Here is a 24,940-nt window from a genome sequence, read left to right as displayed (position 1 = left end):
GCCGCCGCCACCGCTGCCCATGGCCGCCGCCACCGTCGCCCGCCGCGGCCTGGCCGCGCTGCTGCTGCTGGGCCGCCGCGCGCCGCCGTCGCCCTGGCTGCGCCCGCCGCCGCCGCCGCGCCGCCTCCTCGCCGCCGCCCTCGGGCCGCGCCCGCCCGCCGCCCGCAGCTGCAGCCAGGTACGGCCGGGCCGCGCCGCGCCGCGTGGGGGGCGCAACATGGCGCCGCCTCCTTTTGCCTTTACTATTAATGTTTTCAGTCCTGTTTTTGGTTTTCTTTTGGTAACAGGTCGCCGGCGCCCCCCCTCAGGATGGTCACCTGGCAGAGCAGGAGCCGCTGCCCCCGAAGGCAGAGAACGAAGAGTCGGTCTTCCTCATCAGGGCGCAGGGCTTCCCCTTCTCCTGCACCGAGGAAGACGTGCTGACCTTCTTCGATAGTACGGGGCTAGTTCTGTGTAGCAGGGCAGCCAAGCGGGGCGTTGCGGACCCTAGCGCTTAATAATTAGTTATCAGAAAGGATTCTTGAGAGTCGTTAGTCAGTGAAAGATGAATACTGTTGTAGAACTGTGCCTAGCCTATGTTCATAATACGTGTAGTCACCAGCCATTAGTTTGGAAGTGATTATAGGGGCCAGCTCTTCAGTACAGGATTTCCTATTTATTTGAGCAAGCCTTCCCCTTGATCAGTGTTTCAGCTCTAAAGGCACATTGCTCTGAGTTCAGATTGTCCACTTGAATACCATTGTGGTTGGCTTTCCCCCAGTCCTTTTAAACAGGCTGAAAAAATGGTGTTTACTTCCCAGTTGAAATTTCACTGCTGCTTTCTGACCTTGATGCATACCTTTGCAGGGCTGATTCCTCTATTCTGTAATGTTATGATGCATCCCACCACAGTAGAACAGATTGTTGGATCAGATTTTTAAATGATTTGTTAACCTGCCGAGCTAAATTAAGTCAAATTGAACTCCTAAAGGAAAGAACTTCCAGCAGGCAGAGTATAAGTTGACTGAAGGACTGCATAGCATTTCTTTAGGATTAAAAAAAGTGGTTTTGAAACAAAAAAATGCTTTCAGAAACAAAAAGTTCACCTGCAGCGTGGGAATACATTATCCAATTACACAATTGTGGAAGCTAAGGGGCACCAAGCCAGTTTCTTCTCTGTGAAGAGTGTTTTGTGTTAGCTTTAAGGTTAGAAATCAGAGTTTTTCTAGCCTTTGTTTCAGGAATGTATTTTGCGCTACTGAGAAAAACAACTCTGTACAGAATATTCAGTTTGATCTAGGATCAACTCCCCGCCCTTCATGTTCAATGCAGTTGCATATATTTCTGTGTATTACCTCTTCCCAATTTCTAGGCTGTAGAATTCGAAACGGTGAGAACGGCATACACTTCCTCTTAAACAGGGATGGGAGACGGAGGGGAGATGCCTTGATTGAGCTGGAATCAAAAGCAGATGTCCAGAGAGCCTTGGAAAAGCACTTGAGATACATGGGCCCACGCTATGTGAAAGGTATGTTTGAAACAGCAGAACTGTAACTGTAAACTGGAAGAAAAGCATGCTCAAGTCGGTAAGACCCCCTTAATACAAAATGAGTAGTAAAGCTGATGTGTGTGGGACAGCAGAAAGATGCAGGATGTGAAGGAAATAGAAGAAAGCAGCAAAAGCGACAATAGAGGCATCACTAAGTCAGACTTTGCTAGGCTGGGCAGGAAGGGAAAGGGGAGGTGGCTTGTGCAGCAAGGGGTACCCTTGGGGTGTCACAGAGTGCTCTAATGGGGGGAAACAGGATGAAGGTGGAGGGAAGTGTTGTCTTAGAAGAAGGCTCCTGCCAGATGTCACCTTCTGCCCACCATGAAGGAAAACATGTTGTGTGCCTGTGTTCCTTGCAGTGTTTGAAGTACATGATAAAGATGCAGAAGGCTTGTTGCAGAGTCTGCAGAATGAGTCACAGGCCATTAACGATGGGGTTGTACTACTCAGAGGCCTTCCGTTCAGCTCCACTGAAGATGATATTTCAGATTTCTTTGCAGGTAACTTCGACTACCTTTTGCTCTTTGTTTAGGATTTATTTCCTGCTCTAAGTTCAGTGTAGCTAGGCTATCATTACTCTAAGAAAGATTTGCAAAAACTCTCCAGTTTGCCGTAAGAAGCAGGAGCACTTTAAACAGTATGAAAAGTCGTGACCCCATTGCAAGTGAATGCATCTAAAGCTTTCATCTGCAAGATTATAATATCCCTTGCGAGTGTTTCTGGAGGTCTAACCTGGGTTCAGTACTTGCAGCAGTCTTTTGGGGGAAAAGAAGGAAACAGATTAATCTAGATCAAATTTTCTGCATTTGATTGCTACCAGTGCCCAGATTGGCTAACTTATGGGGGGGGGGGGGGGAGGAAATGGTTGTATTACAGTCAAAAGCACAAGTAAGCACAACATAAATGTTGATAAAAGTGTAGTCATAACAGTTAGTTCACATATGCCACAGTTAAAACTATAGCAGCTGTGTGTTTTTCATAATTGAATATTCCTGGCTGATGGTTGGGAATGGTTACTACCCAGCTTCTCAGCTGAGCAAGCAGTGGACAGTGCAAGTCCTCCAGCCTCAGTGGTGGAGCAGGCCGGGCAGCTCCCACATGGGTTCGTTAGGAAGAAGCTTTTCTGGGGTTTGTAGGATTGTTTGATGTTTTCTTAGGTAAAGATTAGGTTGTAGACTGAACCCAAACCAATTCTTTCACCTCCCTCCATTGCAGTTGTGCGTGCACACACTGAGTCCTCCAAAACTAAGGTTCATAATAGCAAACATCATGCCAATAAATGAAGATCACTGGTGTGATGACTGTTTATATTAATCACCAACAGTTAACTAAGGCGTTTAAATGACTAGAAGCAGAGTCATCCCAGTGAGACATCCAAGGCAGCTCATGCATTTTGGAGCAACTGTTTCCTTTTCTTTGGAAGCTTAGGGAGACCATTGCAGAAGGTAATAGTGAAGAAAACCCACATACCTAGGCTTAAAAAAAAAAAGCCAAAATAAGTTTAGAGGCCCAGCCCGTGCCAATATAAGTTAGAACTCAAAGATCTTAGTCTGTCTTGTGTCTGATACAGTGACTTAATGTACTGCAGGCTCTCCAGGAAGATACTGTGGGGCTACAAGGGGCAGAAGGGGGTGGAGGAAGAGAGAAGCAGGGAATAACACATTAACTGAATTTGGCCCAAGTTTTAAGAAGAAAACAAGAAAAGAGACCAGAACAAAGAGTTCTAGTTCAAGTTTGTTTTTTTGTTTTGTTTTTTTGTTGTTGGTTTTTTTCACTTTGGACTTGCTTGTTTTCTAGAACTTCAGTTCACTTGTTGTTCTTGTTTGAAACCTCCTGTGGATTCATTATTGCAATTGAGGATTCCATGAAAACTAACTTGTAAAAATACAGTAAAATGGAATAAAGAAAGAATTAGACAAAAAAAAAAAAAAAGTACTTGGGCCAGCGTGAGCAGTTCTGTCAGAATGAGGTTATTGCTGGGTTGGCTTCTGTCTTAAAACAGAAGGCAATGAGAAGTGATATCCTTTTGCACTATGGCAGAAGTTCTTCTGACAATGTAAATGCCTTTTTCCTCTCCCCCCTCCATATAGGTTTGAGCATAACTGACATAGCTTTCGTTAACCGGGGAGACAGAAGAACAGGAGAAGCTTACGTGCAGTTTGCAGCTCCAGAAATGGCAGCTAAAGCCCTATTAAGGCACAGGGAATACATTGGGAATAGGTAGGTGCTTTGCTCTGGTTAACAGAAGACAGCAACTGGTATAAAGCATGTGGTGTAACTTAGAGCTTGCCTCTTACCAGGTAAAGCAACCTGCTTGAATAGTAATACTAGTATACCGTAGCTAAAGACCTATGTAGAACTCTGGCTTTGGATTCAAATTCTCTTGGAAACCATGGCAGTCCCTTAAAGCATTTCTTTCCTGATAGTGCCCTCTTAAATATTCTAAGATGAGTTTCACCTTTTTCAGGGGTATTTTCTGAAGAATCTTGACAGGTTCCAGGGAAGAAAAATCAGAAAAATGAAACCTGTTTTGATGGGCTTCTCTGCACCACAGAGCAGCCTTTGGCACGTACAGCTTGGGGTGAGGGGGTGGGGAAGAGGCTTTCATGCCTATCAGAAATAATCTCTGTTATTTTGAACTACACCTGAAACCAGTCCAACCCCTGTGTGACTGGTTTGGCAGTGGTCAGAGCTGGAGGAGTTACGCCAAAAGACTGCGCTCGCCCAGGCACCAGTACAGATGGTCGCCTTCCCGCTACAAGCGTTTGCCCGTGCCCTGCCCTGGCTCTGAGGTTTCACAGTGCTGCCAGATGCTTTCCAGCCCTCTGGCAACCCTCTCTTTCCTCCAGCCCAGCAAATGTCCCCACCGGCGTCTCCGTTGGGAGCGTGCGTCATGCAAAGCACCACTTACCAGGCCCCTCTGCCTTGCGCCCGTTTCCGTGGCTGACTGCTGCTCGGCACCCGCAGCAGCCGACCTCCTCAGCGACTCCGCCGCCTGCCCGGGCCATCCTTGACCCGCCCTTATGTGCTTTCCTACAGAACGTAGAGCCCCTGCACCAGGCTCTTCCCTCCTGAGGGCCTCTCTTTTCTCAAGTAGAAGCACATGCAGCTTCTCCCCAGAATCCTGAGCTATACTCAGAATATAAGGCTTGTTTTTACCCTCCTTGGATTTTGATTTCTCTTTGATAGCTTATTTCTCTTTCTGAATGTCAGGTTGCAGAATATTTCTCTTAGACATGCTTCTTTTTCTATAGGCTACTGGTACCCAATTCTCTTCTTTTATTACTTTCTTTTCTGTTTCTCCCCCATTTTAAAAGGAAACCACTCCTCTGGAGGCGTGCCCAATAATTGAATTATCCCACACACCTCCCTGCCCACCAATGGGGATTAATTGTTCTCCCAATCCACCATTAACCTTTTCTCCCCAATGTTGGAAAAGGGCTGAGCAGACTCACCTACGTGACTTTATCTCTCTCTATTGCTGTGTAATTAGCCAAGAAACAGAGTAGGCTGTGAAACTACTGTCAGCTTTCTCTTGCTCTTTCTGGATTATTAGTTTTATCCAGAAAGGGCCATCGGTTGTGCACAGTATGGAGTGTAGGCTTACCCACCTCAGCTGGGTGTCCAGGCTCTCATGTTCTCCATCACGTTACTCCTTGTGTGCTATGGAAATGAGCTAGCTACATTTATGTATGTAAGGACCAGCTGGCTGCTGTTTCCAGGGCTCTGAAAGATTGGCATAGGAGGCTCTGTGTAAGGGCTTCTTGGGTAGAGAAAGCTGCAAGGTGTTAAATGTTTTATGCTCTGGCAATACTTTTTTTTTTTTTTTTTTTTTTTTTTTTTGGTGTAAGGGAGGTTGTGCTACATTCCCTTAAGGCTGCATTTCATATTGGTGTATTGTATCTGTAGCTTTATTTTCCCACATGATTACATTTTATCCCATAAATTTCATAGAGATATGGTAAATCTGGGAACCTCTGAGATATTCAGTATGACCCTGCTCAACTTCTGTATATGCCTGTTTCATTAATCTCCTGTTTTGGAGTTGGCTTCTCTTTAATTCAAGAGTTGTGGAAATTGCAGGTGTTGCCAGCGTAGTTTGCAGGGGGTGCATCAAGGGGAAAACAGGTAGTTTCACGCATGTACAGGGCTGACTGGAAAGGATGCATGCAACGGCAAGGAACAGAAAACATTTTTCACAGCAAGTAAACGTCTATTTCTGCAGCAAAGCATGAGCTTGCTTTGTAATGATTGATACTGCTTCTACGAGAGCTTTCTAAAAGGCTGTAAACTAAAGACCTTGTCCAGGCAAAATTGGTAATCGATCTGACAGTTGGGGGCTTAAAAAGAAGAGCAGCTCTCATTTCAAGTTAAAAAGGGCTTTCATAAATCTAACTGAATGACTTTCTTCTTCAAAACTGTTACTTGCCAGTAAACCCAAAATGGCAACTACGTACCAGAACTCTCACATCTAGTAGGTAACTGGAGCTGAGACAGGAACATGTCCTGAAGTAATGACTTGCTTAAAATCTGGAGGAGCGCTTTGTGGAGGGCACGCACGCGCTACGTAATCTTCTCCTTTTAATTCTAGATACATAGAAGTATATATAAGTAGAAAGCATCAAATGCAAAAGCACATGATGCCCCACAAACAGCTGTCAACTTACCCGAGAGCGGGTAAAGAACATGACTCGGTGTTTGAAGGAGGAGGATTGAGTGACGCGGGAGGCTCCAGTGCCAAAAGAGAGAACAGTGAGTCCCTCCCTGTTGCATGTGTTCCTTGAGGCACCTTCATGTTACCTCCGCTGTCTGCGCGGTACGACCCTGTGTTTCTACAGCTGTCACATGAGCGAGGTGATGACTGCGGGTGCTAACGGCGCTTTTGCTCGATTCTGCAGAACTGTACAGAGATGTAACAGAAAGGTCTGGGCACGTTTCGGAACCTGGGAATGCCTCGTTGTCGCAGCATTTTGTCCACGTGAGGGGTTTTCCTACCCAGGCTAGCGCCCAAGATATAATAAATGTGAGTAGCAGTAAGAGGATGAACAGTGGTGACTATCATCAGATAGATTGATCTTTACAGAGGAAGTAGCTTAAAATTTGTAATTTATCTCTGTGTTAGTGCTCAGTGCTGCCTCGCTTCAGGTTGACTGTATCTGGAAACTTTAGCTGGCATCCTGTTGCTGAGGGATGCTGAAGGGGTTGCAGGCTCCACAGCGTTGCTGGGAGCCCACGGGCACAGTAGCCAAAGGTTCTCTAGGGTTCAGCATTACACTTCTGTCAGTAAAAATGGATAAAAGGTTGCTGGGTATCTTGAATAGCCATTACTCTCTATTGAGCATCCATTTATAAACTTTGAGAGATTTCCAAATAATTGACCACACACAAAATAAATTTCACAATCTTTTTATTACCAGTTCCGCTTGGTTTTAATAGTATACAGAGTCACAGAATGAAGGTACATGCATTCAGTTTGGACTTTGGTTATTGCACAGAATTTGAGTGCTGTGTGAAGACTTTTGCTCCTGTCAAAAAAAGCAGCGTCTGGAGCTCACGCGCACAGGGGGCGGGATGCTGCACAGTGTGGGACAGCACACTCACACACGCATCAGCTTCACCCAGGCTCGGGGGGGTGGAGGGAGTGATGGGTGTAGGTACTCGAGTGCTTAGCGCACAAGGAGCTAATGAGCTCAGACCACTGCAGCTCCACTCACTTTGGTAGTTTAAAAAAAAATTATGTATTCATCAAGTTTTTCTTGGGGTAAGTTACCAGTTTTCCTTCCCGTGGAAGTCCAGGGAGTTGGAGGCTGCTGTTTCTGTTGTTTTATCCAGGGAGACTCTGCTCACCCAACTCATCGTGTTTTGACTACTCCCCTCTACTGTTTTTCTCCCCTTTCTCCTTTTCAGTTTTTCGCTCCCCTGAAGCCCACGAGGGTCATGGTAGAATACAACTCCCATGGAGAAGCCACAGGAGAAGCAGACGTACATTTTGAGAGCCACGAGGAGGCAGTTGCTGCAATGGCCAAGGAGGTGTCACATGCACGTAAGTGAAAAGGAAGAGAGCGTTGTAACTATAAGCCTTAGGTCCTCAGGTGCTTGGGCACGGCCCACCTGGCTACTGCTAACACATTGCTCAACAGGAGCATTTTAAATCTGGAATTTCAAGTTGCTCTGTGATGTTAAACTGGCTTTCTGGAAAAAGAGAGGAGAATGTAATACATGTGAGTAACTGAACACAAACTGACCTCTCTAAATTGTTCCCCAGAGTGCAGCTCCATTGAGTTGTTCCTGAAAGAACATGCAAAGGTCAAACAAGATTGCTAGTGACAGTGGGACAGCAGCAGATTTGGTAAGTTGATCCCTTTCTTTTTAGAAGCATGTGTCTGTCTTATGCCTGGTATTTCTGATATTTGATGGATTTCAAGTAGCTTTAAGGCTGTAATTTAACATAAGTGACTGAAGCTGATCATCACTGCTCACCAGCGGTCAGGCATCAGGCCTAAACCCTCTGACCCAAGAATCCAGATTTCACAACAATAAATTCTTGTGGCTAAGGGGGTAGGAGCTCATTTCTGAGGTTACAGGCAGAGCTGGCCAAGCTGTGCTAGCCCAGACTTTGCAGAGCTACACAGAAACTTAACCTTTCACAGCTGAGAAATCCTGGAATGTACAAAAGTCTTTTTTATTGTTGTTTTTTTTCCTTCTTAAAAAAAAAAAAAAAAAAAAAAACAGAACCACGAGAGTGGTTAAGTTCTAACATATTCCCTGTATAGAAGTTGAAGAGTGATTAAGTGTTTTTCACAGCCTTATATTTGATAGTACTTAAGTCTTTCACGTGGGGAGAAACATTGCTTACAGTTTTGGGCAAGTGTAGCCAGCTGTAGCACGCTCCATTTTTTTTTTAATCTAAAAAAATTAGAATGCATGTTTCTAAATCATGCAAGTGTGATAGAAGACCTTTACTCAGTGCAGATAGATTGTAGTGTGTGTCACAGTGTTAAAAACTGTCCTACTACAGCTTCCCCCCCCCCCTTTTTTTTTTTGTCTGCACAGGGCCTGTGTACCTCTCAGGTTTACGTGGAAAAAAACCACAGGCTATATTGCAGCTGAGTGAGGGATGCTGCTCCCGAGCCAAGGCAGGCACAGTGCAGCAGGAAAGTTCGCACTGCTGTTAAGTCTGGGTGACTTACCAGGCAGCTGTCCCTACTGCAAACAGGAGATGGCCCTTCCTGGTGTCACGGAATGGTTTCCTAAAGCTAAGGCTGTGACACCCCACATACACAGTGGGAATAAGGTCTCTCGTGACGTTTATCCAAGTCTCTGGCCAACTTCTAAAGCTTCCATGAATTCCTTTCTGAAAGGGGAGGGAGAGGAGGCTACAGGAAAGACACTCCCAGCCCCCTGGGCTGCCCTAGCCATGGTGGGGAGGGCCAGCTCATGCCACTGCCACTGCGGAGCTTGGGGACCTGGCAGGGCAGCGCTGGCTTTTTAACCCAGGCTGGGGATAAGCCCTTGGGGCAAAGATTCAGCACGCCCCTCCTTAAGCACACTTACCTCGAGGGGGAGTGTTTGTAGGACTGAGTACCGGACTGCTGCTGAGCTGTGTGCTGGGACTCAGGCCCAACAGAATTAACCTTCCTCCCTTCCACCCCGTAAGAAAATGTCTGATCTATTGCAGCCTGTTTATACCATCTTACCTTTCCTGGTAAGATCTTTTAATATTGCCAACTTATACAATTCTGTTATTGGAGATAACTGTCTACATTAAAATGCAATATTTAAAAAAGCCAAGTAATAAATAATTGCAATGAGGTAGTAAAAAGGCTTTTTCTTCTCCTTTCTTTTTAGGCTGAAGCCAACACATTCTGTGGTTATCATCATAAAGATGGAAGCACAGGTGTTGCTGCTCAGTGGCAAGGATAAACTGTATAAAATAATTTAGTCTGGATTTGTGTAAAAGCATGTAATAAATTGCCTTGACATACTCTGCCTAAATTGTGCTTGAAAAGTAGGAAAAGTAACAGTGAATGCTGTAGGATAGAGGCAGTTCTGATCTTGAGCTGAACCAGCAGGTGCTGTGCCCTGGAAGGCAACAGCTCAACTCTGACCTGAGAGGATCTTCAAGCAGAATTACTAGAGTAAAATGCCTTTTCTGAAAGGGAACCAGACATTCAGGCACTGCAGTTGTGTCTGACTGTTCTCAAATCTACAAGATACCCCCTGTCTTGCAAAGCGCTGCCTCCCCCGTGAGAGTCTCATTGTTGCCTGCGCTGCCCTAACTCCTGGTGGCTAGAGGCTATTGCTAGGATCTCAGCTGGACAGGAGCCCAGTTCCGTGAGTCAGCGGCCCTTGCACAGACGACGTCTGTGGCTGCTCGCTCACTGGTGTGTTCCTGCGGCAGGAGGAATGAAGTCCACTCGCAGTAACGTGTTTTGGAAGTGGATAGGTACTTGCAAGCAGGACAAGTTACCACAAATGAAGCGGAATTGGCAATAAAACCTAAACCAGTGACTTAAGATCCCAGTGCACAGAAGTCAGCATGCACTGTGTTTTATAGCTACTACCTCGTCCTCCTTACCACGCTTCTCTCATGCTGGGTAAGCATTTGTGCATCTGTGACGGGTTTGAAATACTATATAAGAATATAGCCACAGCAGAAAGGAAGGATTGCCCAGGATGCAAGATACAGATGAGAAAATTTATTATGCATGGAACAAAATTAACATAAAGAAAACTGCCTTCCGCTCTCCCCCGTCCAAGCCTTCCAGGCGCGACTCCAAAATCTAGCACTACAAGCAGTACCTGAGCAAACATGCCTTGAACATTTGCGGCATCACAAAGCATAGTGTCCAGTACTTACTTAAAAATTCTGAGATGTTCATGACACCTTCTGTAACAGGAAGGAGGCAAGTGCTGACACAGGCAGGTGGCAGCATACACACATCCCGCTCTGACCTTTCTAAACATCAATTGCTATTACAGCAGCCAGGGCTGTATTGTGAAGGATCGTCAGGCACCTCCCAGAACGGCTGCTCCTTCAGAGAGATCTCACGCCACCTGAAAGGACCTGCTAAGGAACTGTCCTGCTGTGTTAAACGGAGACAGCCATGGCCTTCACCTCAAGCAAGCAGAAGCAAGCAGAGCAGCAGTTGCTCCTTTAGGGACAGTCAGAAGCAGCACCAGGTCACTAATAAGCTGTTGCATCAAAGTTGCAAAACTGCATGCACATACCAACATTAAAATTATCTACTGTAAGCGCCACGTTTCCAGTTTCATCTTCCAACACTGAAATTGCTTGAGTCGGAATTTCTTTGGGAGAGAAGTCACATTGGCTTATGGACACAGGAATTTAAAATCCCCATAAATGTGTACAATATGTACACACAATTAACACTTGTTACCAGTAAATTCAGCATCTTCTCCATTCATCTATGGTATCACACCCTCCAAAGCAGTGTTTGCCTGCACTTGAACTCCAGGCTTTTTAGATTTTAAATCTGTTTACTGTTCCTAGTCTACTTTAAAGAGTCAGCAGCAAGGAAGTCTAGACGGTAAGTACCACCATGAGAGGAAGAAAGAGCAGAACATGGAAAACAATTGCAAGTTCCCCCTGTGAAATGCTCCCTCTCTAAAGGGCTCTAAGAGGAGGAAGAGAACTTGTATGGCTGAAAATGCCAAGTCCAGCAGGGAACTAGAAGAAACTAGCTCCTGGTGCCAAAGTCCAGCATACCTACAGTATCCTCAGCTCTGACATGCTTTTTAATGTGGCTCCAGCCAGTCTAATGACTAGAAAATCCATTTTGAGAGATAAAACCAGTGTCCACTAATATTTGTACAACACCAAATGAATCTAACTGCCAGATATATAAATAAATCAGTTTTCTATGGATTACAAAACATTCTATGCTCTTAAATACTGAAGCAGGCTTCCAGTATAAATCAGAGCAAATAAGCTCTGATCTGCTGTGTGCTTTATGAGGAAGCTGCCAGTTTTTGGAGTAAAACACAATTCCTTGAGATAACAGCAACAAACCATGATGTAGTACAAACTGTAATACCTCTTTAAACTGTGCTCGAGATTAGAATTTCTAGTAGGTGAAAAGCATTCAGACTTCATCCCAGCTTCATCTTAATTTAACAAAATACAGTGAAATATCAGATATATCATAACCACTTTCTCACATGACAAGGGGGAGAGGTGCCCAGACATGAGGTGCCCTAAGCATTCTGTGTAGTTAGTGCTCAGTATCATGCATCTAAGTACTTAGAAATCAAATTCCTCCAGTTACTACATCAAGATGGAAAGTCCAGTTGCAACCCTTTGGCCTGACCACCATTTTGTGGTCATCAAGTCACAGTGAATGTCTATGATAGAAGGTCAGAGGTGTTTTCAAGGCACTTCCATGCCTGCTGTGATGATCAGATCAGTGCAGGTCTGTTACCACATCATGCATGCCTCAAAAAAGACCCTAACCACCACTTCCCCAAATCTCTAAAATGCAGAAGACCTTCCAGGGGGTTTGGGTTTTGTTTTGTTTTTTTGATACCAGTGTGCATAGCAAGCCCGTGGTCAGAGGTCTGAACTAAACTTAAGGTGGAAAACGTTTGTTGGCATATTATTAGGCTTCTTAGACCTGGTGCTGAAGTAGCACGGCTGAGCCACTCAAAGGCAGCAGGAAAAAGGGAAATAGTATTTCAAGAGCAGCCACACACGAGGATTAAAAAAGTGCTCCCATTTTGCTTCCAGTGAACCTTAACTGCTGAGTGCCTTTAAGCAATACAACTGGGGACGAGAACTTGCCTGACTTGTACGCGCAGACACAGGCATGCGCGCACTCGACTCTGGGGCTGCCTGGTCTCACTGCTTCCTGAAGCGGCCAGGGCATGCTCTAGGGCTACTTCATGTCAAACTCCCAAAGCAGATCTCCCCAGCATAAGCTGAGGTGAGAGAGCAGGTAGAATTTTCAACTAGGAAAGCTCAGACTGTTCGTTTTTAGTCACAGGAGACTGTAAACACTATAAAGCAGCCTCCTGCTCTGACCTCCACTGAACACAGGCCCGTTTCTTCTCCTCAGACTCCCCGTTAACACTTCAGAGATGAACAACAGCTACAGCAATTGTTTGGTCACCACCGTGTGCAAGGGGCATCCTACAAGGGGCTGGTCGAATACTGCTGGATGAGCTGCTCGTGACAGGGGTTGCAGACACGCTCGGGGTTGATGCTAGACGGGAGGGGCAGTTCATTGGCTGAACAAGCTTCACAGAAGATACCGCCACAGTTCTTGCAGACATTCTGAAATGGAGGAAGAGGACAAAAATTGAAGAGGATGCTCAGGACAAGCACACAAACAATACAGAGTAACCTGGTGTTGCCTTATTAACATTCAGTCAACCCAATCTTCTACTGGACTAGAGAAAGATACTCAAAAATTTCACTCTTGCCCCTTCTGAAGACTAAGTTTGCTCCTTCTTTCAGGGACCAGGCTATGGCAAAGCTTATTACACCTGAGAAGAGGTGTAATACTCCTATTTTAATCGACTCAAGTCTAGTTACAATGTAGAGCTAGGGCATTTTGTCACTGAAGATGCACGCGTGTATTTTGCAGCCGTATGAACATACTGGCATGGCAAGTCAAACTTTGGATGTGTGTATCAGCATGCACGTTCACCTGAAATTCTATCAGAAGTGGATATAGCAGTGGTGCAAATGCCACAGGTTTTTCTAATGCGTTTTTCTGAACACAAAGGAACAGGGAACACTACAAATGCTAAGCAGGGTTCCCATGCACTTAACAGAAGTTCGGAGGGTGACTAAGTGGGGCAGTGTACCACCTCCTCACTGCCATTTGCTCTGAGCGTCGCCCTTCTGCAGCATTTGGGAGGAGAAGGCTGGGTCCCGAACGCAGCCAGGAAGGCCTTCTGTGCAGGCGCTACGCAACGGGCTGCCTCGGGAGCCCTGTTTTCCCTGGCAAAAATCCCTCATCGTTGGCTGCAGTTTGCTAGGCAGAACTGCAAACGCAGCAGGAGCTGGGAGTCCCTGCCTCGGCGCAGGGCAAGCTCTCGCTGTCAGCAGCGCGCATCTGTGCGAGGCTGGAAGCTTCTCAGTCCTCCTGCCTGCAGATCCGTAACCTCACCATGCTCCTAGTCCCCTCCAGCCTCCTCTGAGCATATATTAAAAAAAAAAAACTCTCAGGATCTATTTGGAGCCCAGGTACAGGCTGATCTCTACTGATCCGTCAGGTCTAAGGGCCAGAGTACTGGGTGCCTTGTGCCAGAGGAGCTGCTATCGCTGGCACTGCCCGCAAGGACGGCTCCCTCCTCCTGCTCGCCTGTTTTCACGGCTCCCAGCAAGACTCTTCTGCTTCAGGTCTTGGCACATAAACTGGGGGAAACTACACTTTCTAGACAACCCCTGAGGTAATTGCTGCAGCGTGACCGGTACGCCTACTGCACTGACAGCAGTTTTATCAGTGCCTCAGCTAAGTACTGGTGAGTTTTTGTTTTCATGAAAACTGCTCCTGCTCCTCAGTGGCAGTGGAGGAGAGTGTCCGGAGGAAGGCAGCACAGCCTGTGACTCCTCCAGTGGGGATATGAAGAGGGGCCTAGCCACAGAGAGGTAAAACAAACGTTACATTTGTGAAAAAAAGAGCAAGGCAAGAGAAAAAGCCAAGATGATTACAGATCAGAAATAACAGATTTTAACACCCTCCTATTCTCACTTCTGGTTGACTTCAGACAAAACCACACAGTTAAAAATGGCAGGGAGGAAACTGGAAAGAGGAAGGAAAAGCAAAACACTGAAAAAGCTGGGGGACCCTCAAGTGTCCACCGTTTAGCAAGGCTGCCTGAACAGTAAAGGGCCGTTTCTTTGCCTCAAGTTGCCAGTAGATCTGCACTCTGTTACCTGTTGCAAAATGAAAATCAGAGGAAATGCGTACATTTACCACATGGCTAAAATGACAACACAAGCCTTAAGAGTCACCTTTTTTTTGCTTCGGCTGCTTTCTTCCTGGCAGAGTTGGCAGAGCTGGGCATTTCCAGGTGCTGACAGCTGCTCCTACACTCAGGATGAAAACAGAAGACATTTAGCTCTGCTTTACATGACTGCTTTACATGGCACTTGTATTAGGCTCTACAGCCGATCCTCATCTCAGAGGGGGACAAGTCAATTCACATCCTTGTTTCCTTCACAGCACATCATGCAACCTCCAGGATCAACACGCATTTGCAGCAACACGTACAGTTACGCTGGCTACACCATGTGTTACAGTCATAAGACTGGTTACAACAGCGATATTATCTTCTGCTGTCTTCTCTGCCTCTGTCTCTTAGTAAGTCAAATTTTATGTGACCAAAATCGAGTAAAAGACACGAGCTCTGCAGAGTGACTCTGACACTGGAAGAGAACCAGATGCCTTGACTGCAACACAGTTGCGTGAACCAGGAACATGCCGCTTCATTTTCAGGCCTAGACCGAGGTGGCTGGCCAAGCAACAAGGAGGAAAAACAAAACATCTTTTTCATGTCCACGAACAAGAACTGACAAATGCAGAAATTGCCAATGTGAGTGTCACAGTATCCTATGCCCAGTCAGTGGCAGTTTACCAGGCACCCAGGGGAGAAGGACTGGACTCTGGTAAAGTTTGAACCTTACCTCTTACCTACACAGTGACTGGTGAAACCCTAGTGCAGACCAAGGAGGTTGAAACACTGCAATTTTCACAAATGTTAAACTATATTATTATGCTTCCATTTTCTTTTTTAAAAACAACAACCCAAAAGAGATGTGGGGCAAAAGAACAATTAAAAGAATGAATATGAGTTAAAAAAAAAGAGAGAAAAACAGAACAAAAAACAGCAGTTGTGTGGAGGATGCAAAATGAACTCACATAGGTGCAGCGCTGCCAACTAGGAGTTTTTCTACCGAGATAAACAATGCCTTTCCTCTCGGGAACAATTAATGCTATGGACGCTACACACAGATCCTTGGGATTGCAAAACCCAAGGGATAAACTTCAGGGTATATGGGCCAAGGAAGGTGCTGCAATAATCCATAAGCTCCCTCCACACACTTGCCCTTCAGCATTTCAAAGCAAGGAAACGTATCACCAACCTGCTCTTCCTGCGAGCCGCTCTGTAACCTACAAGAAAAGAACACCGTTACTTGGCATTACTGTTCCAGTCCCCGCTACACTTAAGAAACCATCTGGAGTATCACAGGACAATCTCAGCCCATTTTTTTAATCCTACCCATACTGATTTTTGGTTTTATTTCTTCAAAGCTACTCCGCCAATTCTGCTTGCATGATAGAAAGAAAATATTCATAAGCTTCAGAGAGCAAAGCAAAGAGGCATATGTGGCATGCTATAGAATAAATGTTATCAGCTTAGACATGCAGTACTCAAACGGGAAGAACAGGAGAAAGCTTGTGAAATGACGGCAGAAGAGCAGAAAAAAGAAAGAAAGAACATGGGGAAAACATTTAGACAGTACATAAATTTTTACAACTTTTTATCTTTAAAGAAGTTGCTGCAAAATATTCATCCCCTAGATCTTCTGTGAACAGGCAATGATAACATTAAACCTTCCAGATAAACCTGCAGACAGAAGTATATAATGCTTCTGCAGTCAAGGTGAAACAAGGAGCGAAGTGTAGAAGGCCTGGAAGGTGTTTAATATCCAGCAAAGCAGGTTTGAATTGAACTTATGCTATTTTTAAGACAACACTTTGCTGATCACCTTTAAATTGATATTCAGTGTGCCATGTCACAGCATTGCATTTTTACCCCTGACATTCACAGGGTACTTCAAATGCTCCTTGCCATCTCTGAGCATAGTCCTCATGACAGAGTTGTTTTCTGTATTTTTTAAAGCATCTTTTCACATTAAAAACAAATCTTAAACTTAGCTTTCAAAGCCTAAAGCAATTTTATGACACGTTTTTTTTGTAAAATTCATTTTAGAAACATGCTACCTGGACTCTGTTTTTTTACCCAATCACATTCTAGAGATGTTATTTTAAGTAGTTCTTCCTCCCCTTTAGCCTTTATTCTTGCCCAGAAGCTACCACCTATCATCTCCACCACCCCACTCTCAACTGTCTACCCTTCCCTATCATCACCACCACCCTACACTCAATTGTCTACCCTTCCCCTGTACCCCACTAACAAAACACATCTTCTTTGGATGGTCCTATCAAAGCTCCAGCAAGGTTTGATTTGTGAAGCTTAACTAGAGAAGAAAAATAGGAAAGTCCCTAAATTTACATAGAAACAAATTTAAAGATCAAAAGACAGCTCTTCTGTTCCAGAAACCCTGAGGACAAGCAGTAGAACCTGCTTCTTCCCTTAAAGAGCTACCAAGACATAGCAAAGAGGCCTCAACAACAGGCACAAAGCTGAAAATCTTCCTTAGACAGGAAAAATTCACTATTCCAAACTTCTCAACCAGCAACAAGGAAATTAGAGAAGGGCAAGCAGGACTTCAAACAAGAGAGGAAGGCAAAATGGGGTATCATTTCTTCCATACTTGTGTGGCAGGACACTGTTTTCCTCTCTTGGCAGCTGTTTCTGTTTAGCATTTTCTTCCTGGATCTTGAGCTTCCCATCCTGCCAAAAGGAAAAAATTTACCAGTCAGTCAAACTATATGAACAAATTCCAATTTCATCTCTGCCATGCTGCTCACAGTGCACAGGAACACATTACAACAATATTTAGAGAATATTAATCTTAGCATAGAGGCATATCTGGACATGTGAAAGCATGTGATCACCAACCCACCAAGAACAGGCTGCTCGCCCTTTGCTGTGAACAAAACTACTGAGGGGCATACAAAAGCTGCTTTCACATTTTCGAGGTGGAATCTTGAGAACATCCTATGGTCTCTTTTTACTAGAGACAAGACTTAACAGTCCTTCTCTTTTGTTGAAGTTGAAAAGGAAACTGGCTTTACAGGCTTTTTTTTTTTTTTTTTTTTTTTTAAAAAAAAAACACCAGTGGAAACAAATCCTCTCAGCTGGGGAAAAAAAAAAAAAACAAATTCTCCTCCCCCACTCCCCTGATAAGGGCTGGGTCATGGCCCAAGCCACACATGTAACACTGCTTTATCACCTGACTATCTCAAAAATAGCCCTCCTGCCTGCATGGCAGGCCCTGACAGAACCACCCATGAGTACAAGTAGTACTCTGAACTTGTGAGCAACTTCAGCCAAACCTGTAAATTTCTGCGAATGCAAACTTCCTCGGGATCAAAACTCACATGTAAGTTTTGTGGCAAAAGAAATCCATTCTAAAATAATTTTTCTCCATATTGGCCCTTTTGCTCCTAGCAGAAGCACCCATGCTACAGCAGTGCTTGTGAACTGAGTGAAGGAGGATAACCCCTGAAGTAACCTCTTCTCACATCCAGTGACATCCTGGCACACAGTCAGGGAAGAAAAGCAACTGTTCTGCCTTTCAAATAACTACCCAACTTTTGCTTAGAGGATCAGACTACCAGGTTTTTTACTGGCCAACTGCATTGCCTATGGATCCTGACACCTTCTGTTGAATCACAGCTGTTCTGCTGCAATAAACATGGCATTTTTGATAACTAAATCAAGATGTATTAAATGATTTCACTGAAATCTGTGATACTGGTTTAAAAAAGAAAAAAAGAAGTGCTGTATAGTTCAAGTAGCTTTCAACATGAAGCCAAGTGTTACAGAAGCAGCCCAGGGCAGCTCAGTGAAGGTAAGTTAAGTGCAGCAACACAAATGGGAATTTTCAAAACAACCTGTTACTTCACTGTCCTCATGTTTATGGGTTTTGCTCTCATAAATAGCTGTTTTAAAGCCAAGTCTCACCAAAAGAGCCAGTTTCATTTTTACAAAAAAAGCCAAAGAGCAGATTTTCACTTTCAAAGGCAAATTTACTTCTAAAAAGGGAGTTTCACTTGAGGACAACCTGTTTTACTCTTGAGTAACGCTGCGTTATGCTTTAAAAACATTGAATTCACCAATGCACAGCACTAAAAGAACACTGAAAATGATCTGTGGTGCCCTCAAAAGATAACTGCTTGCTGAGGAGTTTTATTGTTTAACTGTTTCAGGAGAATAACCCTTAAAATGAAAGGGAAAGAAAAAGAAAAAAGTTTACTTTTCATCAGGTATAACAAGTACAGTATCTGTCTTGCAGTAACACACTCAGCTTTATTAAACTATCATAAGAAAACACAATCACTGCCAAGATGCTGTAAGCAACCCATATTAGAAGAGGAATCCATGGTCTGCAGTTTGGTATATTGTTTTAAATATTTTTCAAGGTTCAGTCAAGTAAAATGCCTATTTAGTGTATGTATGAACTAAACAAAAACAGTTCCAAAGCTCATCTTGGTGTGGTACTTTAACAATAAATATTCATTGCCTAATAAAACCCAAGAAAAGAGAGCAAGTAAAATTAAACTATACTTAAATATAAGCAAAGTCAACAAAAGCTCGTATTACCGCTCTTGACCAATTCTTCCAGTCTTTTTTTTCCTGGCTACTTTGGTGACTGTGTGACCATCTGTCTCTTTCCCGCTTCAGTTCTAGTTCAAGCTGGTTCCTGTAATATTGAGGTGAAATTATGAATAAAGACTACGCTTTTACAACCCACAATATACAGAGCCTACATTATATGAACTATTTAAGCCTTTCTTCATGCCAAAGGGATTGAACCTCAACTAAAGAGCTGCCTGTTAGTAAAAAGCTGTCTTCCAGGGTGTTAAGCCACAAAAATGCTGAAATGTAGAATTTAAAAAAAAATCCTAGTCTAATCGTAGCACAATTTTGTGAGAAATACACTTGTCCACTAAGTCTGCTGGTTCTCAAAAATGACCTACATATTCTTTGACTGTAGCACGGCTGATTGATGCCCTTTCAAAAAGGCATTCCCTGACAGGCAAACTGCTACAGGACCAGCTAAGAAACCAAAGGCAACATCCTCAACCGTTTCTCAAAGCTATCTGTGCAGGGAGAAAAACCTTCTGCCCCCAGAGCTGTTGCCATTTTTCTGACACTTCACCTGAAAGCCGGGCTCGGTTCTGGAAGAGCAACTGAGGGCTCTGGCCAAGGGTTCCTCACTAGGAGCACCCTGCACCCTGCGCTGTTGTTCAGACTGGGCGAGAGATGGGACACAAGCAGGTGAGCACCTAGGCTTTGAATAGGAGAGGCAAGCCCAGCAGGCTGGCAACACAACACACGTGCTATGTTATGGCTTGCAGCCAACACACTGCTCTGGACTAATCTGCAAGGAAGAGATGCTCCTTCAAGTCAGGAGCCACAGCTCTGACCTGCACAGGCACTGGGGCCAAGGCTTTTGGGTCAGTCCCATGCAGAGCGTGCTGCAGTAAACAAAGACATGGCTGAGTGCCGCATGTTCCTGTTTGGGAGACAAATGGATCAACAGGTCAAGGACAGACGAGCAAGCGCATCTGAAGTCCCTGACACAGTCTGAAGCAGGTCTAAGGGAAGCATGACTCAAAACCTAGCTGGAGACTGCAAACCATTAATGAGGGGACACGCGGTCTTGAGCCACAGCAGCTCGCTTGCAGGCAGGAGGCTAGGAGCAAACTAGCTGCAGTTTGGCACCGACAAGCTCAGCAGCTCTGTGACTGCCGCCTACCAGAACACAAGAACAATAAAAGTTCTAGAGCACACAGACAGGCAGGGACTGAAATGCCACACACCCCATTTTTGAATTCTTTACAAGGGAAGTGGGCAGAAATACAGCAGGCTCCAAAAATCAAAGGCTACAAACTGAAAAATCAGCTTGTAAAAGCAGTGGCAAGGTTTGGACTGCAAAAGGTCCAGAATCTTCATTTCAATTCAAAAAACCATTATCTGTTATTATCCTCATTAGTATCAATACCTGACAGTTTTATAATAAAGCACTATAACTATAGGCTCATTAATTGGATAGCCTAACTGAAGCGAGTAAAGTTGGCGAAAACTTGGATCCAGAAATGAATCCAGACACCAATCCAGACCATGTGTGCATTCAAAAAACAAATCAACTAGGGAAATCTTATTTAAAACGTGATAGAAAAACACAGAAATCTCACGCCATTTTCTCTTGAAGTAACACAATTCAAGTAAGACTGCTCACCACCCACTGCCGTAGCTCTAGTATCTGCCTGTTTCAGAAACTCACATAAGTAAAGCAATACAGCCTCCTAGAAAGGAGGCTCACTCGTTTTCTTTCCACCACCTTGAGCTAGCACGAGTGAAAAAGGAATCAGTAAAAGCCAAAACGATGCAAAAATACACTCATCTATGAGTTTCCTGTCCAGCTACAGTAATTCAGCTAAAATGATTTAGTACAAGATGCATACGCAGAGAAGACACTTCCCTTTTATATCTGATAATACTTCTAAGCTTGTCCAATTTCATACTTTTGGGTCCAGCTTAACATAACTGAAGGTTACATTTTCACATGTAGACATGCAAAATAACCTGCTTGTACAAACACATACCTATACATCCTTCATGTGCACACCTGGAACCTGACACAAGTTTCCGATAAAAGCCATTTACCAGCTCTGTGGGTAGCCTCTCCTACTTCTTGTCTTTTAAGTATCTGCCACAAGGAAATGGGAAACAAAAGCAGTTGTGGCAAGAGGGGAAAAAAAAAAAAAAAAAAAAAAAGCATATCCAGCAATGCCTTCATACAATTCATCTCAGTAACCTTGCTACAAAACAGAGGATGCATCACGTCTGCAGAAATGAGAGATGCTCCTCGATTTTAAGATAAGAGGATTTCTATTGTCCTGATGTTGGTAAACTGATGACACTGCAGGGGAAAATTTGATAGCTCTTGCTAGGTTTTCTAATGTTTGGCTTTCAACCTTTCAGTTGCTTCCCAGCAAAACAGAAACCGATTTCGACTAGAACACGCATAGTACTGTTCATCAGGCTGACAACTGGGATTACTTCTCTTGCTCCAAAACTCTTCTCTGCTCCTACAAAAGTATTGGCAGCACATAAAGACTCAGCTGGTACATCACTGCTGATCAGCAACGGGCAAATTGTTTGCTTTTACAGTTTGCTTCAGTCTAAGCTATGGTATCAGGAAAAAAAACCCTGGTGCACAGCTAGACTTCGGAGAGGTCTACATCACAGTCAAAGGTCTGTCTGCACTTGCAGTACGCATTCAACGAAACTGCATTACCTAGAGCAGGCTAACCTGCAACACGGACCTCAGTGCAGGCCGAGGATCTGCTGAGCTTCCCAGACAGGCTCTGCAGCTTGCTTCTCTCCCCCTCTAACCCCTTCCTACTGTGGGGGTTGTCCTGCCAGTTTTTATACTAGACACAGTAAGAACAGCCCCAAAAATAGATCAGAAAAGGATCTCTTCACCGTTGCCTGGAGAGCTCTTCCACTTCTAGCTGCAGACTGTTGATTTTGTCCCCAAACTCCTGCTTGAAGAGACGGTTGTCATGCTCAGCCAACTGACGGTCCTTCTCTGCCTGTCGCAATCTGGATTTGAGCCATATGAACTTGTGATAAAAAACAAAAGCCATGGTGGGGAGGAAGACCGAGTTTAAACAACAAATTAAAAAACGCAGTGAAAAGGAAAAGACAAGAAAAGGGATGGTAAAAACAATGGGAAGGAGGAAAATATTCTAAAGAAAAGTAAAATGTAGGTGAACCAGGCAGAAGCTCTGATTTTCAATGTTTTTTATTCTATTACTACAGTTTACAGCCATTTGATGAAAAACATAAAACATCACTTTTATTGAGATTCAAAGCAAATCTCAAGTACACAGAATTTTAAGTCAAATTTGATTTTAATGTACGTTACATTTCAGCTTTACATGGAACTTGCAACATAGGTTAGCTATTATATTTAGAATTAGTGCATTTTCCTGGTCTCTTCCACAGACTATCCCATTGGATCAAGTGCCCCGGCATTAGCACACCAAAGCATCTCTGCTTTGGGCCTGACATCAGAAACTGCCAGATACTTAACTCTTACCTTATTTTAGAACTGCTGTGACAGCAAACAAAACCAGCCCAAACCACTATTTCTACAACAGAAATTTGAGGAGGGGCAGGGGAGTTAACTGTCCTAACTAGCTATTTAGATGCCTTGACAAAAGCTTTCATTTTTTTTTCAGGTAGTTAAAATGCATTTATAGTAAAAGACTACCAAGATTAAATTAATACTTCCACACATATGACTTGGGGATCACTTAAAGACTCAAACGTGGTCTCCAAGTCTGCTTGTGCAGGAGTCAATTAGATGAGCTAAGCAGTGATACACGCTTGTGTACAGGAGGACTAGGCTGAGCCTCTCTGATTTTTACATGTACCTAAGTGAGAATTCAATAGGTTTTTTCTTCCCAGTTGCATCATAGTCACATTCGCCTCCCACCACCTCAAGAAGCACTCTTCTACATGACAGAGGAGGAGCAGGCCTCCAATAATTTTTACAAGTATCTCACCAGACCAAAAAGACCCTTATTCAACACAAAATCCCCACCCAAACATGATTCTGTTAAGTAAAATATTTCTGGAGCATTTATAACCTAAAGTCTGAGAAGGGCCAGCATGGTGAAATCTTGTGGCCACGAGGAAGAGGGTATTCATTTACAATAGTTCAAGCTACAGTTACTTGAAGTTTTGCACTGGGGTTATCAACATTTTTTTTTTTCTAATCAGAGCTGTTTCCAAGCTTTAGCTGTTCTTTCATTAGCAAATTCCGTATTTGTATCAAGCAACAGAAACTTAGAAGCAAATGTACAAGTGTAATAGCAAAAGGCATCTCTTCCTGTTAAACCACTAACTACTCAGACAAGGAATGGTCAAGTACCAAATTACTGGTCCCACTCCCCACCACTGCACATTTCCTTCAATTTTTTTTTCTTTTCTTTTTTTTTTTTAAACACTAGAGTATAAAGATCAGAATAGTTTTGTAAAATGCGTTAACTTCCCTTTCTAGGAAGAGGAAAGACCTATCAAAACACCTCTCCTCAGCTTCCTTCAGTCAGGAAGGACTGCAACATATTTCTAGAGGGATTCATGGCAGAGGTAGAAGGCAATGCAAAGATAAGGAGGTTTTCACTGAACTTACCATTCTATCATATTACTCTAAGACACCTAGCTACTAATTCTGGACACAAAGTTTAAAGGAATAAGGATAAGTCTCCACCCTCCCACCAAGTCACTAAGGCAAAATTGTTGCAAGCAGTCTTGGTTAAAAGAGGGCTGGTCTTCACGTGATGAGCTACTGAAATGCACCCATTCGTCTTTGACTTGGGGATAAACCCACAGAACAGAAGTGAACGGTAACGGTTTGGGGTACGCACACAACTACTTTCAACAACTTCCAGGGATGCATTTTCTTGTCTACTTCACAAAAAGGGTAACACAGAAAACTAGTCGACTTTTCAGAGTTGGCCAGTCAGATATTGGCTTGAACAACACATCTAGTATCCATAAATGTTGAAGATTTGTGCTGCTGTATACAGTATGCATCACCGGGATGTACTGAGCCACATATCTCCCATTCCGCATGCTTTTTTGATGTGTTTATTGGCCAACTCATTGGTAGTTTAACAGTTTAAATGACAGAGTTAGGGAGTTTGTAACCAATTCTAAATCTCTGAAGAAAAACTCACTGATTTTAAAAATTCAGCAAATTCCCAATCAACTTTAGGAGACAATTAACATTTAAACAGTTGCTTTTAGTAATTCTCAAGTTCTCCTCTCATAAATGAGTTCTGATGTCAGAGCTGTGAGGTGACCAGACAAAAATGTCTAATGATGCTTCTGGATCAGTTTGTTTGCTGCACTATTTAAAGTTTTTGCCTGTTTCACCAAATCCTTTTCACTGTATGAGTAAGTCAGAATGAGGATGATGAGGAAATGAAAAAATAAGGACAGTGAGAGAAAAAGAGCAAATCAATTAGCTGAACAGGTATCATCATACATTTTAAAATGCAAAGGTTTTACAAAGTGACCTCTTTGGTAAGGAATCATTCAGAACATAACCCCTAAGATGAAATAACTCATTTAGTGCATTTAACTTCATTAAATATATCTCTGAAAAAAAATACATGTTATTGAAACCTAAACATTCCTCCTGATGTTGCTTAGAGCTAGCATTACAGTGCCATTTCAAGGCAATTAAGTTCTGAACCTTACGCCAAACAACTGCAAGGTTCGGCTTCAAAAATAAGAAAAAAAATGGGCAGGGAGGGGGGGAAACACTGCTACCTCCCAAACCAATTTGACTTTGTTGCTGCAGCCCTCCTAATTACATGAGGGTTAGCTAGAGCATCGCAACATGGCCACTTAGATGGAAAATGTCCTAGTCAAAATGGTGGTATACCTGCTGGCTATATTTATCAATTTACAGTGATAATCAGGCTTCCCTATCATGTTCCTTGA

General features: G+C 43.8%; 2 protein-coding genes across 6 annotated transcripts in view; one reads left to right on the top strand and one right to left on the bottom strand.

Moving 5' to 3' along the window:
* The first annotated feature begins 4 nt into the window (after nucleotides 1–4).
* Nucleotides 5–9,512, top strand: GRSF1 (G-rich RNA sequence binding factor 1). Of its 2 annotated transcripts, none has more exons than XM_062574251.1 (10): nucleotides 5–178; nucleotides 288–435; nucleotides 1,352–1,507; nucleotides 1,888–2,028; nucleotides 3,619–3,748; nucleotides 6,120–6,280; nucleotides 6,427–6,551; nucleotides 7,436–7,571; nucleotides 7,794–7,877; nucleotides 9,377–9,512. In XM_062574251.1, exons 1-9 carry the CDS (start codon nucleotides 20–22, stop codon nucleotides 7,850–7,852), a joined length of 1,215 nt encoding a protein of 404 aa, XP_062430235.1. In that variant the 5' UTR covers nucleotides 5–19; the 3' UTR covers nucleotides 7,853–7,877; nucleotides 9,377–9,512. The 2 variants fall into 2 exon arrangements, with proteins under 2 accessions (XP_062430235.1, XP_062430236.1); XM_062574252.1 differs by lacking the exon at nucleotides 9,377–9,512 and adding an exon at nucleotides 8,582–8,868.
* The window catches only part of RUFY3 (RUN and FYVE domain containing 3), a 61,447-nt gene continuing 43,425 nt past the window's right edge, over nucleotides 6,919–24,940 (bottom strand). For 2 of the 4 annotated variants that reach the window (XM_062574246.1, XM_062574247.1), the window contains exons 13-18: nucleotides 21,905–22,024; nucleotides 19,013–19,112; nucleotides 17,058–17,137; nucleotides 15,642–15,669; nucleotides 14,511–14,585; nucleotides 6,919–12,821 (exon numbers count right to left, since the gene is read on the bottom strand). In XM_062574246.1, coding sequence (XP_062430230.1) covers nucleotides 12,678–12,821; nucleotides 14,511–14,585; nucleotides 15,642–15,669; nucleotides 17,058–17,137; nucleotides 19,013–19,112; nucleotides 21,905–22,024 — 547 coding nt within the window. In that variant the 3' untranslated portion in view covers nucleotides 6,919–12,677. Of the gene's footprint in view, nucleotides 12,822–14,510; nucleotides 14,586–15,641; nucleotides 15,670–17,057; nucleotides 17,138–19,012; nucleotides 19,113–21,904; nucleotides 22,025–22,208; nucleotides 24,381–24,940 lie in introns of those variants that run through there. The other 2 variants (XM_062574248.1, XM_062574249.1) reach the window with 1 other exon arrangement.

The sequence above is a fragment of the Rhea pennata genome, chromosome 4, assembly GCF_028389875.1.
Source record: "Rhea pennata isolate bPtePen1 chromosome 4, bPtePen1.pri, whole genome shotgun sequence".
Lineage (NCBI taxonomy): Eukaryota > Metazoa > Chordata > Aves > Rheiformes > Rheidae > Rhea > Rhea pennata.
This window is presented reverse-complemented; position numbering and strand designations above follow the sequence as displayed.